General features: G+C 37.1%; 1 protein-coding gene across 3 annotated transcripts; it reads right to left on the reverse strand.

The window, feature by feature from the left end:
• Positions 1–938: 938 nt before the first annotated feature.
• Positions 939–16458, reverse strand: CZH5orf34 (chromosome Z C5orf34 homolog). Of its 3 annotated transcripts, none has more exons than XM_038171104.2 (15): positions 16168–16458; positions 15501–15630; positions 14035–14103; positions 13539–13653; positions 12623–12712; positions 8819–9465; positions 8093–8194; positions 6610–6733; positions 5913–6004; positions 5625–5694; positions 5176–5346; positions 4055–4143; positions 3212–3304; positions 2384–2424; positions 939–1608 (listed from the first exon to the last, which is right to left on the reverse strand). In XM_038171104.2, exons 6-15 carry the CDS (start codon positions 9397–9399, stop codon positions 1415–1417), a joined length of 1557 nt encoding a protein of 518 aa, XP_038027032.2. In that variant the 5' UTR covers positions 9400–9465; positions 12623–12712; positions 13539–13653; positions 14035–14103; positions 15501–15630; positions 16168–16458; the 3' UTR covers positions 939–1414. The 3 variants fall into 3 exon arrangements, with proteins under 3 accessions (XP_038027032.2, XP_038027030.2, XP_027302755.3); XM_038171102.2 differs by having other exon boundaries at positions 14035–14106; XM_027446954.3 differs by lacking the exons at positions 13539–13653; positions 14035–14103; positions 15501–15630; positions 16168–16458 and adding an exon at positions 12871–13506.
• Between the last annotated feature and the right edge of the window lie 40 nt (positions 16459–16498).

Below are 16498 nucleotides of genomic sequence, written 5' to 3' on the forward strand. Positions count from 1 at the left end.
GAGGACGGGCTCCCCTCTAACACCCTTCGCCCTGCAGCAATCCTTTTCCAACAACTTTCCATTGGTCAAACAACTTTGCCTGGCAACAGCAAACCCCCAGCAACTTCCATGCCTTAACGGCTGCAGAATAAGCAACCCCAGAAGGCATGGCCTCTCCTGAATCACCCATCTTTGTGCCCTCTAAACTCTAAACTCTTTTACATTCCTGATGGTCTCATTGTTAAGAGTCTGATGTTACCACCAACCATGGGGCTTGCCGACCCCCATGGCCACACTCCCACATCTCCCCCTTCTTTATTAACATCAACCATTTTCTTGACATGAATTATTACTCCATAGATCACACTCCCTCCTCTTCTTTTGAATGTCATTAATTCTTGTCTTGGCTTCAAATTTGGCCGAGGCCAATTGAACCATAAGAAAGACTCTGTCTTCTTGAGGACATTCCACCGGGATTGTGATAAACTGCATTCAGTAATGTAATACAAGGAAGTAAGCACGGGATTGTTAGTAGTCCCAGGATCTTTTCCCTTTCCTCCAAGTGCAATTCAATATTGGGTTTCTTTCCTCTGCTTTAACTCACCCAGATTCAAAATAGTAAAATTCACTGGATTACAGTCATCACATACATCAAATTTGATTGATAAGGGCTTACTAAAATTTGTGGTGGTGAGACTTTTCCCAATTAACCTTCCTCCTTACTCCATGTATCACATCCTCTTTTTCTTCCTCCTCCTCAGCCAGCCCCGCGCTGGGGTGAAGGGAGTGGGAACTGGGGCTGCAGAGAAACCCAGAGTGGTTACTGACTGGTTTTTGAGTATTCCTGAGGAGATTGAGTAAAATAACAACAAAAACAACAAAACAAACAAACAAAAACCTAATGCTGAAAGGCTAGTGACTGACCACGCATAAAACAACAACAAAAAAAACCACAACAGTACTGACTAAAACCACGCCTTTTATTAGAAAACAATAGGTATAAATCTTGTGGGCAACTTTATTCAATATGGAGTCATTGGGGTGACTTTAATACTTAACTACTTGGTGTCAGTTTCTGGACAAAAGCATGTTTTTACCATTAAAATGCCTCCCCCCAAGTTACCCTGGTAAGTTCTAACCAAGTTGGTCACACAAACCTCTACAAAGCTACACAACTTGAACAGACATTCATACACTCAGACGTAGCAATGTCACGTCAGATCTCTCATTTACCAAGTGGTGCCCCACTATTTGGCCCCTAATTTTTGCCTATCCACATTATACAACTGTGGTATTACAATAACAAATTACAGATGTAATTTGTCTGGCAAGGCATTTAATTGCTGCCGTCTCATCCTTCATCCCTCTTATACTTCAAAGCCTCTTCAGACATAGCTGGGACAGCTCCTTGGAGGATACAATGTATTACAGATTTTCACTTCCCAGAAGCAGCAAGCAGAGATTCAATATCTTGAATTATTTTAGAGGTTTTTTCCAAAGCCTCCAAGATGCACCCTTCATTGAGTTCTTCAGTATCAGTTCTATTCTCTGTTTTTCCAACAGCAATTGTAGATGGATTGTTTTTTGCAGCTGCTGTCCTTTGTGGAACATTGCTATTATCCAATATATCTAGCATGAGTTTGTCAAGAAAAATTCAAAGCCTTCCTCCTAATAACGAGAAAAACGCTTTGCCGTATCATAATCATGATTCTGCATTACAGAGGCTCACATTTCATACCACAGTAATTACATAAAACTAAAAAATGCTAATGTTTCTAGAAAATGTCTTTAACTAAGGCTTCTATTTGCCCAATAGTTAATTTAAAGGAAACTGATGTTACATTGCAAAGTTTCATAGCGTGTATGTTTTTTCATCCTAATAAAATTAAAAGCCAGCATAAAGAGAGTTTTACACTCCCTTTAAAAAAAAAAAAAGGCACTGCATACTCTGCATACTTTGTGAGCTGGTTGGACAATCCTGAGGTAGGTGATAAATAAGACAGCATTTTACTGCAACAACATGCCAAAAGGCAATTGTACCATCCCTCTTTCAAGAACAGATTAGCAGATGGTTTTAGTGGAATTAATATATAATCTATTCATAGTATATATATTATATATAATAAATGGTGAACTTCAATACTCATTATGGGAATTCCCTATTTTGTTAATGTTTTTATTTTATTTTGTACTCTGTTCTTATTGCTAGTGCTGTTGTAAAGGAATTGAACAAGATTAATGAGAAAACAGTGACTTAAAAAGGTGCTTTAAGAATCAGGTAAAGCAGTAAAAAGCAGGTGAGAACAGAATAGAGAGCTTCTGATGTTCTGAAAATGCAGGTCTGAGTATACAGATGAACAAAAGAATATCAAAGTAAAAATCTTCACAGCTTTCAAAAGGATACAGTTAAATCTCTGTATTTTTTCAAGCTCAGCATCAGCAGACCTGTCCAAGAAAATAAAGATTTTTATCATAGTATCTAAAAAGCTTCTCAACTGTACTTTTGTACACCAGATTTTAATTTCAATTCTCAGAAATACAGAAAATTAGAAAGAGAACTCTAAGCAAAAAAAAGCATTTTTTTCATACTACTAGCCAATGGCTGCATTTGTTAATCATTTGTTTTCTAAAAATCAAGGCTCATCTCTAAAAATAGACTCTTTGCTGTATATTTATGTGTGTATATATAGATAACATTTTTGTTTCACCATCTACTCCATCTACTGCATCTGCTATAATGTGATAAGTGAATCTGTAATGAGATTCATATATCACATTTGTAATATCTGATTATGTAACTACATGATGTCACTAGACCTTTGGTCAGTAGCATTTATTAAGAAGGACAAATACATAACAGGTCCAGGTGTCATTTAAAAGTTCAAAGTACTATTTTGGACAGCTTGCCGTTCTGTTAAAAGTTGCCTTTCTTAGTTTAGTTTCTCATTTTCACTTTGCAAGATATTATTTCTATAACATTAATCTTATAGTAATATTTGGCAAGGTCACCATAATTCTATTTTTAGGTGAAGCAGAAGCAACATAAAATAAACTTCACCTAGAATTCAACTTACTGTACATTTTAAGTTCCAACAGAGAAATATGAAGTCACACAAAATAAAAGGATTTACAGTTTTCTTTTTGGATCCTTAGGAAATGCTGTCTATAAAATTCAGAGTTTATAGTCTTTTTGAGTTTTATTTTCAACATTATTTAGAATAAAAATGAGTACCAATTTTCTTCAGTTACAGAGTGTGCGGTATGTTCAGGAGTCTCTTTGCTTTCATTCAAACTTCTGCACCATTCTATTACTGTTGTGATGTATCTGTTAACATGAAAAAAAGTTATTTAGATGAGAAACACACTGTTAATTCAAGATAGAAACAAACAAACAAAAAAGGCATTAAGCAATGAATCTGGATTCAGCAAAAAACATGACTAAAAGTCTAGCCTTTTCCCTATGTTTCTTTGCCCTTTTTGGATTCACACTTTTAAAAAAGAATATCCTTCATATTTAAATCTATAGAGTCACAGAAAATTATAACAAAGCCATCTGATTTGAAATGAATAGTGTACAAATGTTATTTTTTGTGTGTGCATATCTGCTTGCTGAAATGCAGCAGAGTAAGCTTCTGATGATTTGCATAATAAGACTGCAATTAGAGCAAGCAGATTAGAGAAAGCAGTCTGTAGGCAGAGGTCAATATCTGTAATAAAGCAAAAATTGGATAAAGTGCTTTTCAGCTCTAGATGCCAGCTTTATACAGCACAAAGATATTTTTTTTGCTTACCCACTGATTTAAGTGCCAAGTTGGAGCTCTAGTTTGAGGTTGGCTGATTTTATTTTTTTTTAAAGACATTACATTTCCATAACAATTATACTGGAATGACTGAATGCAGTGATCCTGAGTCATACAGTTCCTGAATCTTAGCCAGATATGTGTTTTTTATCATTATGTATTTGGGCTTTTTTTTTTTTCCTCTGATGTATTTCCAGAAAAAAAAAAAAACATTTCTACATATAAAAGGGTTTGCTTAGAGTTCTTTACTTATAAATTATTTAAACTACTTATACCTTTCATAGATTCCAGGATGACTTATTTTTATCAGCTGCTGTACCCCATCAGGAGTAGTTAGCTTACACCAACCTACATTTTCATTTACCTTAGAAGGGAAAAAAAAATTAGTATTAATTTTCTGCTTTAAAGAAAAGAAAAAAAAAGCAAGTGAATAACATTTGCTAATTTAAAAATTAAATTATCTGTGAACACTCCACTTTAAAGTTTGTGTTTTGCTATAAGTTGCCTATATTCTGCTATCACAGATATGGGGGGAAAAAAAGGAAAACCTGGCATAGACAAACACTGTTTTTTGTGCTGTTTGAGATATTTCCAATAATGTGTAGGGATGTTTCCAAACCTGTAGTACTTTAGTTTCTTCCTACGTTTATCATTAATGAGTGTACAGATTTGAGCTGGCTCACATCATAAAGTTACAATATCTTTTAAGAGGCTAAGTATCACACTTTTATTGTTTATAGTACACATATCCTCAGGAACATCTTTTTGTGTCTAGTCACCATAGGGTAAAAGCAAAGAGATGGAAGCCAAAAGTCTCAGCAGTCAACTTTAAATTCCACTATGACATAATTTTCTCTGTATTGCCATTTTACCACCATTGCCATTTTCACCACTTTGTAGCGCAAAAGTCATCATTATCTTTTTACTTCATTATTCAGTAGATTAAAAAAAATATTAAAAAAAATATGTAATTCCATATCCACAAGGCTACTCCTGAGCAATTTTTCACTATTCAGTTGCTCAATTATAGATATTTTGAAATAACACCAGGACCACCACCACCACCTTCTTACACTGATATGAGTGACTTTTTAAAAGGATACAATTTTATTTATCTTTTAGGCATGAATTATACACTAAAGTATTTTTCCTCCTCAGTTTCTGGGTAAAATACTCACAATCCATTTTGCTGTCTTTATGTGCTGTGTAGTTCTATGCCTATTATACTAGCTTGATAGCAAGCCATGGCAGAAAACTGCTTTGAATCACGACTCTATCAAAAGAGCTCAGTTTGTATTTTATAGACAGAAAAACTCTTGATTTACTTACCCCATTAGTTTCCTAATAACACTTTTTAATGAAGAGTTTTAAGAGTAGTGTATAAGCCATAAGTTACCTGAATCTTTCTACAACCAGAGCTGAAATCCCAAACCATATTCAAGGTGATTCCATCCCTAAAAGTAGCATGGACTTTATAGTCTGAGTATACAAGAAGTCTTCCAATGCTAGGAATAACCTTTTCATCCAGCAAAACAGGCAATGTTTCCTGTCCGTCTGTCTCAGGTACCTAGAACCAAACAAGGACATAAAAAAGAGGAAATGTCACAGCTGGTTGTATCTCTCCCAAATTTTCATGTTTTTCTAGACCATAAGCAGCTCTCTTTATCATGCAATTCACTGTTTTCTGCTTCACCAATTTACCTTAACAGTCTGTGGTGATGGTTCTCAGTTATATACCTTTTCATCTTTGCTTAAGATTTTTCCCTCTAGAATTGGTCCTACTCCCTATAGCACATTCAGTCACCTTTGTAACATGGGAAGATTTATAAATCTTCAGCTACATACCATCTTCCAGCAGCAGAGATGATAGTTAGGAATTAATGATAGTTTTGTCTTGTAGCAGTACAGAAGCATTCTGAGGAAAAAAAGTATTAAATATTAAGAATTTTGTCCTTATTTAGTATCTTCTACGCAGCTGTGATCTTTGTTCTGTAAGTTACAGATGCCACCAGTGATATTATAAATTTGCTTAATTTTCATATGTAATAATAAGTATCACATGTAATTTTAATTATTGTCCTTTCACAGTTAGAGGAGTTAATATAACAACAATGAAGGAGAAAAATAAGTTACTTGGTTGCCTGAGTAATGATGGAGGATATAGAGTATGGACTTCCTGGTACATCAGGAGGAAGACTGTTTACTGAATACATCTTCTCTTCTCTCTGCAGTAAAGAGCAGAAGAAACAGTAGTTATTTATAGGTACTGTAGCATGACAAAACTATTTATAATCTTGAAAGAGATGAAATTTCTGACCTCCCAGACAACTCTAACCACATTTAAATTAATCGAGAAGATAGGTATCTCCTTTAAAAGCTAAAACAAACACACAAACAAAAAATGCAGTTGTATCCATCCCTTAAGTCTAAGACACATTCACAGTTTTCATACACTCAGCATGGACCAATAGGTTATTTTATCAGTGAGTATCGTTCATTACTGAGTAACTACATTTTACTACAAGTTAGAGGCAAGGTTCAAAAGGTGCAGCATTGATCCTTTATACTGCTTTAAAAATACAAATATCCAAATCTAAGAAGAAAACATTGAAATTAGCACACACAACTCAATAAACTTAAAAGAAAAAAAAAATAAAGTTAAGAAAGAGAAGTGGAATAACAGCGATGCTAAAAAAACTAATCACTTGAAAGCAAAGTAGAATCACATGAATAAGGGGTCTTGACTTTAGACTACATATCCAAATGTCTTAAAACACAGCTGCTAAATTGAAGGAATTCTGAACGTATTTTTAAACAGTTTTATTCCTACCTTGTTTGTTCCTTTCTGGATTGCATAATGCACGAAGTAGTTTCCCAAAAAAGCTCCTTCAGACTTGAAAAATGATTCATCACCAGGGTAAATTTCTGCAATGTTTCTTTTGCCATGGATAAATCTAAGAGAAATAAGAAGACTTTTAACAAGTATTTAAAATGCTGTATCACTAGACAGTACAGAATAAAGCACTAAACATATTTTCAACAACTCTCAAAGGAAAAACTTTATACTGTTTCACAAACAGTAGGGCACACAAATTATTTTTTGATGATTGGCATTACCAAGCTACTTTTGAAGGGTGGAGGTGGGGACAGGATTAGCATGTTCAGAAGGAGAGCCTTGTGTTGAGGTAGGTATCTCACAAAAGATGTTCAATGCCCATTCCACTGAACACAAAATATACCAATGCAAAAGAAGGAAAAGATATTATTTTCAGGGGACCAGCCCTCACAGGTGTGCACAGAAAAAAAAAAAAAAAAAAAAAAGCTGAGAAATGAATGCTTCCTAAACAACCAAAGTCTTCATTTCTGCTGAACCTGTGGTTTTTTGTTTTTGTTTCTGTCTTGTTTTGTTTTGTTTAAGATTGCCAGTCTTTTTCTTGTGATCTTGGAGCATTACGCTTATTTAATGACTCAGTTCTGCACCATGTGGTCAGATGCCTAAACTTCAGTAATGGGACTTTAAATATTACCGGGCCTTGTAAGACTAAGTATGGCTACTCACCAATAAATAAGTTTATTATTACATATTACTGAAAACACTGACAAAAATTTTGTTCAGATCAACTGAGAATCAAAAATCAACTGAGAAAAAAAAACAGCGTATGGGAGAAAGATGAAAGCTTTAGACTAATTATATTTTTATCAAAAATTTTTGAATGCTGACAGCGACTGTGACCCTTTCAAAGTTTGTATAACAGATTTGCAGAGCATACTTTACAAAATTCTTATTTAAATACAAACAAACCAAAACATACAGGCAAGCTGATTTTCCAGGAAAATCTACAGTAGAGTTTAGCTGCCTGTAACATGGGAATTACATAGGTCACCAAGACAAGCATTTCTAAACGTGAAATCTTTAGCATCAATAGAAGTGATGTGATTTGCCAAAACAACAACAAAAAAAAGGCACTATAATTGTCAATGAAGTCTGTGGAAGTTACAGTTCTCTACTTAAGTCTCTTAAGAAATCTGACCACTTCTTTAAAAGCCTTAAGTATGATTTCAAAATTGTTTTTTCAGGCATACCTGCTTTCAGACCTGGAACTACAATGTATTAGAGAATGTGAAGCAAATTTTAAGCTCTGTCTTTAAGCTCTAAGAACAAACAAATGGCAGCCATTAATAGAATCTTCCATAAAGATTGTATACAATCTCTAAAGGAATGGTAAAGGGACGAAGTAAGACATTTTATCTTGAAGTTTAATTCCCATACAAATTAAGTCCTTCAAAAATGAAATGCATGACTTCCTACATACCTATAAAAAATACCTTCGCACCATACAATTTCAATTAGCTGAGGGTATGAATACATTCCAGACTCTTGCTTCTTTTGTAGAAAAAAGTCACAGAAACTCCACCTGTATAAAATACAATAATAGCTTCAGTAAGATTGAATGTGTTTTTTTTTTTTTCTTGGCTGGTAATTACTTCTGTATCCTAAACAGAAATATTTTTCTATACCAAAACAGATGCATGCACAACTACTCAAAAGAAAATAGGCCATGTATTTCCAATGTCCTCTAGTTCCTAGGATACCTAACTAGTAACTAGTTCCTAGTTACCAAATTTATTTTCTCAAACCTACAATTATTTTTTCAACTATTTTTAGCAGGGCTGACAAAGAATATATGTCACTGTCCTACTTCAGAAGTATCATCTATTCAGAACCGAAACAAAAACAGAAACTCAAACCCCAGCATGGTGTTCTTTTTCAGTACTCTCTTTTTCATTTACATAGCATATCAGAAATGTGTTTTTTTTTTGTTTGTTTGTTTGTTTTTTCCTCTGGACTAATGAGTTTTTATTTTTTGACAGTAGGATAAAGAATGTTGGTTTCACAAATTTCATGTTTCAAGAAGTTGCTAACAAAATAGGTTATGATTTTTTACTTCTTACAGTTAGATTTCAGTTATTTTGCTAAAGGTTGAAGTTCAGAACTGTAGACATATGTTAACAACTAAGATGCAAACAGTTTAAATTACCTGTGTAAATGTGGTGCTCTGCAGCTTAGTGGCAAAGCTGTAGGCAAACGAGATACAGTTGAACATGCTTTGGGGTCTATTACAACATCTGCTCCTATAGATGTATGGTCATTTCCCTCACATGTTTTCATTTCAGTCTTAACAGTATGTAAGTTATAGCACATAAATGCCAAAGACAAAGGGTATTTCCATTCTTCTGGGTACGAGGAAACAGACCAACACTGTGTAACCCATGTGTATTCATAAGAACAGTTTGTGTAAAACATAGGAACTCTATCTCTGTCTTTTTGGTCCTTTGGTTTGGTTGGGTCTCTGTATTTTCCTTCAGCACTGCCATGTTCATTCCTTCTATTTTCTGCTTTCGTTTGTCTTGATGACGTTTCTGGAAGAGAATTTTTACTTGATTTTCCATACTGATCTTCATTTTGATAGTTGCTGTTCTTCTGAGAGGAATGTGAATATGCTGCAGATGGTTGGCTGACTTTGCATAAGAACTCCACAGTAAATTCTTGCTGCAATCCTGACAGGTGAAGGTGGGCATAACCGTCTAATGATGATATCTTCACATTGCCATTCTTCATACATCTTGTCAGGTCAGCAGTAACAAGGTCAGGCCATCTAACTTCTAAGACATCACTGAACAGAATCTAATACAAGAAAAAGGGTTGAAATGTGCTTCAAAGTAAAACTTACATGCTTGCCAGAAATTACAATGGAGGGATTGTGAGTTTTTTGAAATAATTCATGTCTTCTGCATGCTGATGTATGGCATAAAACATTAGTCTGTATTTATTTGCACACGTGAACTCAAAATATCTATCATTCAAATCATTTTCCTCCTGTTCTAACAGGATTATTTCTAGCAATATGCTTATAATTTAATACCCATTCATAAACCAGAAGGATGCATGGCCAACTGACCAGGCATAACTGCCCGCTGACAGCTATTTCAAACTTGTTAAGAAACACTGAAGAGAAAGCTCAAGATCAGGAAATGATCAATATCATTATACTGATCATATCTGTTATCAGTGGAATTCATGCAAAGTCCACATTAAAATTGTGTACACTGATATGCCATGTAGTCTGAATTCTCCTATTTATAAAATTAAGCCTGTAAAATGGCATATAATGTACCATGGCATATGCAATATGTACCATGTGCAATGGCATATGTAATATGTTCTTAAATGAAGCAGCTGATTCTCTACAAATTGCTCCAAACAAACACTGCATCTACCTCAATCCCCAGGTTATAGCTTTAACCAAAGAGGTAGTATAGCTAAGTACATATAGCTAAATAAACACATATTAGCTAAATAAATATAGATAAATTTAGAAAATGCACTAATCACATTCTGAAAGAAACAAAACAAAATAAAACAAAAAACTCAAGATAGAGAGTGTTTTTCTAGGCACCTACAAATGTTCTGCCCTAAAAGGACATGCATTTGTTTGCATTGTCATTATGCCTGATCACTGCACAGGAAATACTCTTACTGTGCTCTCATTTGGAGACTCCAGGTAAAGTACTGGATCCTACATGAACAAATAAATGCAAACCCACTTCAAATAAGACCTGAAAAACTCTCTTAGCAGAAGAGTATTCATTCAGTTTAATCAGCTTTGTCCCACCTGACTGTTTGCTGTTTCAGCTGGGACAGAGTTAATTTGTTCATTGTAGCTGGCGTGGTGCTGTGCTTTGGATTTAGGATGAGAATAATGCTGATAACACACCAATGTGTTAGTTGCTGCAGAGAGGTAATTTCACAGAGCCCAGGACATTTCAGCTCCTCGTGCAGCCCTGTCAGCAAGGGGAATCAGGGACCAGGAGCTGGAGGGGACACACAGGACAGCCAGCCCAGGCTAGCCAAAGCGGTGTCCCACATCGCCTGGCTTCATGCTGAACAATAAGACAGGGGGAGTCAGCTAGGGTGGGGGGACCAGGGACAACATGACTGCTTAGGGACTGTCTGGGCATCGGCCAGCAGGTGGCGAGCAACAGCATTATGCATGAGTTTTGCGTCTTCATTCATTCCTTTCTTTCCTATTAAGCTGTCTTTACCTCAACCCATAGGTTTTACTTTGTTTTTCACCCTGATTTTCTTTCTCATCCCACTGGAGGCAGGGACAGTGAGCAAGCAGCAGTATTGTGCTGAGCCGCCTGCCAGGTTAAACCACAGCACTGATCTTAAATCAAACCAGGATCATACTTCTGCCCAGAGTCCAATAAAAATGAAACATGGCAACACGAGTGCATTAGCAAAGTGAAAACATCTGCCAAAGGTATTTAGGGCTAACTAAAAATGAAAATTGACCATAAAGACTTGCAAAAGGACCCTAAAAATATTCAAGGGACTGCTCAGTAAGGCTGCAGATAACTATTTAGTGGAGATAAATGGTGTGATATAAATGAAGAAAAGCAATCCTAACTTTACATACAGAAGGATGGGCTCTGACCTGACTATTTCCACCAGGAATGAGATACTGGCGTAATGACTGACTGCAAACATAGTCTTTGATATCACATACTCCAAATTTCTAGGAAACGAACAAACAACATAAAAAACAAACAACAACAAAAAAAAAAAAAAAACAAAAAAAAACCACAGCAAAACATACAGCTACTGCTGAATACATTTATGATTAAATCTGCATGTTCAAAACTACGTACAGCTCTAAGCAGTCCACTTAACTGACAGGATCCCCCTTGTCAAGCCTCCTAAAGATACAGATGGTCAGCATGTCCAAACAGAGCCTAAGTGAATGGCATTGGTTTGAATTTAAGCATAAGTGAAGTAATACAGTGTAACTGTAGATGCATTTTTGTATGCAGCATCCCTGTAAAAATAGTATCATCACTGCTAGTAACAGGTCACAGACCTTATGCTAACTGTGCCTTAAGATAACTCGTTCCAGGTCCCAGAGTGGCTTGTTAGGCTCGTGACCACCTTGTTAGGAGAGCTTGCTGTGTGTACTTGGAACTTGACAGCTGGTATCTCTTGCTACACTGTACAGCTTAAGTGTGACAAACAGCAAAGGCCTTGAAAATACCAGCACTGGTGGAAAGTAGAGGGCACAGAAAAACAAGCTGATTGTAAATTACTGGTCAGCAAGGGAGTACAACATCAGAAGCTACAAAAACACCATTCTTGCTTTAAGGAAAGCAGTTGTGGCTAAACCAAGAAGAAAGGAGACCAGAAAAAAAGCCACTTACTGTGGCTTTCGAAAGTTACTCCTCAGGATCCTGAAGCAGGTAGTGCAGGTGTAAAGTATGGTTAGGAACTGTCTAGAAACTCAGCCATGAGAAGATCCTGAACCAGAAGGTGGGAGGTTACCCACTACTGCACACAGCAGAGCATCAGCTCTGTGTACATGCATAGTGTATACATGATAGGACTGTTAAGGTCTGACTGCTGTAGGTATGTACTGATAGTCAATGTTTAACAAATAAACATTAGCATGAAGCATGCTGCTAATGGAATGACAGTCCAATACAGGTGATTCATCAGTCTTTTAAAGAATATGAAATATCTGGGTTTTAGTCTTACTAAGACCGGGTGAAATCTGTACTGTTCAGCTGCTAAGGATATGCAGGACTAAGGACAAAAAACTAAGCAAGATTTAAAACTGTAATTTGAAACAGCAGTATTCCAAGTGAGATGACAAATGCGTGAACCAAACTGTGCACTGTCAGTTTTCAAGGCCTCTACTCGTACACACGCGTGTGCAATTCTGTAAGCTCACTTTGTCAGACTTCCCGGGCAGCTCAGTTTACAGAAGCGCTGTGCGTGTAACACTTACAGTCTTTCTTTCCGGGGATATAAGGCTTGAAGGTAAGTACGGCCGAGGCGAAAACTTGTTCCGGAAATGCAGAGCTCGTGCAACTTGTTCCTAATTAAAGACGAAGACAAAAGCAAACAGTGCCATCACAGGACCTCTGGAGGCGTTCGCAGACCGAGCCCCCCTCCCTTCCTTAGGAGGGCTGAGGCGATGCCCCGCTCCTCGCGGAGGCGCCTCCCAGCCCGCTCCCCTCCCCGGCCGCCACGTACCCTGTGGGCGCTGAGGACGAAGGCGACCCGTCGGCGGCAGGTCTCTGCCGGCTGCAGGGGGTGTGCGGCGGGGGGCAGCGCCTCCTCGAACAGGTACTCGGAGCCGCAAGGCGACAGCAGGAGGCGGGCGCCCCCCACGCCGCGCAGCTCCACGGAGCCGTCCCCGAGCAGCGCCATCAAGCCCCGCGCCGCCATGGCGACCGAGGGCGGGCGGCCCGCCGGGCGGGAAAAGCAGGGACGGGCCGCCCAGCTCCCTCAGCATGCACCGCCGCTTGAACTCTTTATTTATGTATTTATTTATTTATTTTTTTTAATATGGCTGTTTGGAGGTAACGGCCCCTTCGTGCGGCTCCCGCTTGCGGCCGCCACGCCCGCTGTGTTTGTGGCGGCGTTTCTGAGGCGCCGGCTTGGCGGGGGGGCTGTGAGGAAAGCGGGCAAGTAACACGAGAATGGCAACGGGTAGCTCTACAAACAGAGCTTATTGCTGCTTGAAGTCGTGGCTTTCGATAACGAGGGGAGAGAATGACGTGGGTTAAAATCCAGAAATGAAAATCAGCAGTGTGGATGCCCTGACTGCTTACTGGTAACTGTGCTACTTTAAGACAGGCATCTTTCGACACCTGTGTTTGCACCGAGGACAGCTGCCTGGGGAGCTGTTGCAGCAGTACCTGCTGGTGTTCGTCCTTGCCCTTGCCCCTTCGGCCTGTAAGCGGCTGAGTAATTCATTAATTCATTTCCTCCACATGTTAACATCTCTGGAAAGTGAGGAGGCAGGTTGCCGATCTACAACATAGCCCAAAGACAGATTACAAATAAATATTTCTCTTGTGACTGCTGTTCTACATACATATACTGAAATCTAATCCATGTAGTTACTTGTAGTGGGATCTCAGCAGCCCTAGCTGAATAAAGATTTTACAGATTAATATCCCAAAGGACAATTTATAATTTAGTTTGCCTTTTTGGAAGATACATACATTACCACCACCATCCACCTTTACAGTTTAATTAAAGCTATTTTAAATAGAATGACAGTTTGCAGTTAAAGGACAATTCATTACCAATGCCTGGTTAAAGCACTAAGTAAACGTAATTCAAGATCCTTTGCCATAAAATGGCACTCTAGATCACATGGTTCATCACGCTGTAAAAATAATTCCTTACCTTTGAAAGTGCATGTTTCTTAGATCAATATGCGACCGTGGAATTGCATATAGGGCAAATTTCCATCCTCTGCTGAAAAAGCAGTTACAGAGGGAAGGTCAGCTTCCAGTCAAGTGGCTACAGATATAAGTGTGCACCGAAATAAATCTGGTTCTGTTTTTAATTACTATTTTTCTGCACTATACTTGCCTCAAGCAAGTTTCAGAGTATATTTTTAGATTATGAATTATTTTTATCCTCTTTATTGTAAAATCTAGCAGTGTAAAGATAACTGGTTTTAAAGTAAGCAAGTATAAGACTTGATAGAGATAGAACTGGAGTAGGGCTCAGAAATGCAGATTTTAGTCCTGGTTGAGCTTTTAATTATTTGTATTCAATCATTTAAAACACAAATAATATTAGTTCTCTGCTCTATTTTTTTTTTTTTTTTTTTATTTATGGAAGATGCATATTTTTTTCCAGCAATTTCAGTGCTAAGGTAGGAACCCTAAACTTGGAAGCTAGCTGTAGAAGCAGGTCAAGTAGACTGAAGTAGAGGTGACAGAAGCAATTCAGGAATATATTTACATACACATACAGTACTGTTCTCAACTTTTGGCTGAAATTGCATTTTTCTGTACTTAAATCAACTAGCAGGAACCATGCACATAACATGGATAATTAGAACTATAATTGTGTCAAAGAGAAGCAAAGTTGCAAACTTGAACTTGCTAATTGCATAAATGAGTTCTGTGTAGAAAAGAGAGAAAGGCAGAACATTTAGAGATGAGAGAAATAAAAACAAGTATCACAATCTGGAGCACGTGTCACTAAAGCTCAGTGCCATAATGGACGCTGCTTAAAAAAAAATCCTAACTATACATAATCTGTGCTATCTGATGTAACTAAGCCAGTTACTTCTGTCTGTAGTGCTACAATTACACTTAAAACCAATATTCAAAAAACTACTGATCATGTTTTTCCTAATAAAAAAGTAGGTTAGTAGCAAAAGCTCTTAGCAGACATGAAAGGAAATTACTGAGTAAAGGTTTCTGAATACGTAACTCATTTAAAAACAAACAGCATGCAAAGTGACCCATCTTTCAGCCCAGCATGAAGTGACTAAGCAAAGTGAGATTCTCATATTAAACATTTTTAACTCACAATTGATTTGTCAAGAGTGGCAAGTATCGTGCATACTTTTCATGATGTGTGAAACTAACTGCTTAGTCGCATGCACGAACTCAAATGCAGAGTCTTTGCAGAACTAGTGTTTAAAAAGTTGGCTTAACTTCTCCCCTGAAGTTTAATTGCCCTGTTTTTCTGACTTCATGGGCTTGCCATTATGAAGAAAAAAAAATAAAAAGAAAATATCTTTTCAAAGGGTTTTTCATCAGAACAATAAATGAAAAGCACCATAGCACAGTGCACTACTAACTTGAAAATGCTAGTGTAGTTGAAATCATCCCTAAACCCCCCAGACTCACCTCTGTGATACACAGAAGAGCAGTTAAAAGTGGGAAGACAAGCTGCAAAAAGTGATTGTTACAATACAAAAGCTGCTTCATTCATTTGCTCCCTCATCTCATTCCATCCTCACTAATTTGTATTAGTCTCCTGTGAGATTTAAGACAAATAGGAAAGATCGTTAAAATGTTTAAAGCAAACAGGATCTTGTTTTTCTTAATCAATAGAGGAGAGATAAAACCATTTTCTCCTTACTGCAATGCAAGTCTACGGCTCTTACAAACATTCATGTGCACTTAGAACACCAACTTCTCCACTGTTTTGAATTAACATCCCAAAACAGAGCTTTAAATATTTTTGCTGGAAAAATAGGAAAAGCCTATTTTGCAAAACTTGATCTGAATTGTTTAAAATATACAACTCCTAATTCAAACATTTTTATACAGGATGACTTACAATATTTCTTTCTTACATCTACATCTAAGATTAACTGTCCCCAAAAGCTCACAGGATGTATCAGGAGTTGGACTTGATGTTCCTTAGGGGTCCCTCCCAACTTGGGATATTCTGTGATTCTATCATCCAGATACATCTAGAGTCAGACTGCTACTTTTGATAGAAAGACACTAAACAAGAAATGTAAAACTAAACATAAAAGGCAGAGCCCCTTGAAGACACTTAACTTACTATCATGCATGGGTGAATCCTTGTTCTGTGGTCATGCTATCGAGATTCTCCATTTTCAGCAATCTGTTTTCTACAAGATATTTACTTGTGAAGTAACGAAGAAAACTGACCTACATTTGAATTAAAAATTTTGTAAGAAAATTATGCACAACTTAAAGTCAGATACTTCACACAGACATTCTCTATCTGAAAATTATTTAATTTATACTTTTATTGTTTCTGGATTTCCATCCAGTGCTAATATAAATATTATGACTAGTATTGTCATTTTATTGATTTTGTGTGTCCAATCTATATTAAAAAATAATCTTCTCTGTATCTGTATACTTTA

The sequence above is a fragment of the Anas platyrhynchos genome, chromosome Z (genome assembly GCF_047663525.1).
Source record: "Anas platyrhynchos isolate ZD024472 breed Pekin duck chromosome Z, IASCAAS_PekinDuck_T2T, whole genome shotgun sequence".
NCBI lineage: Eukaryota > Metazoa > Chordata > Aves > Anseriformes > Anatidae > Anas > Anas platyrhynchos.

Coding starts and splice junctions, on each gene's coding strand:
- CZH5orf34 (XM_027446954.3), bottom strand. CDS start 13,065: ATGGCGGCGCGGGGCTTGATGGCGCTGCTCGGGGACGGCTCCGTGGAG. Junction 12,713..12,870: donor TCGTCCTCAGCGCCCACAGG/GTACGTGGCGGC, acceptor GTCTTTAATTAG/GAACAAGTTGCACGAGCTCT. Junction 8,195..8,818: donor AGAGCACCACATTTACACAG/GTAATTTAAACT, acceptor TATTTTATACAG/GTGGAGTTTCTGTGACTTTT.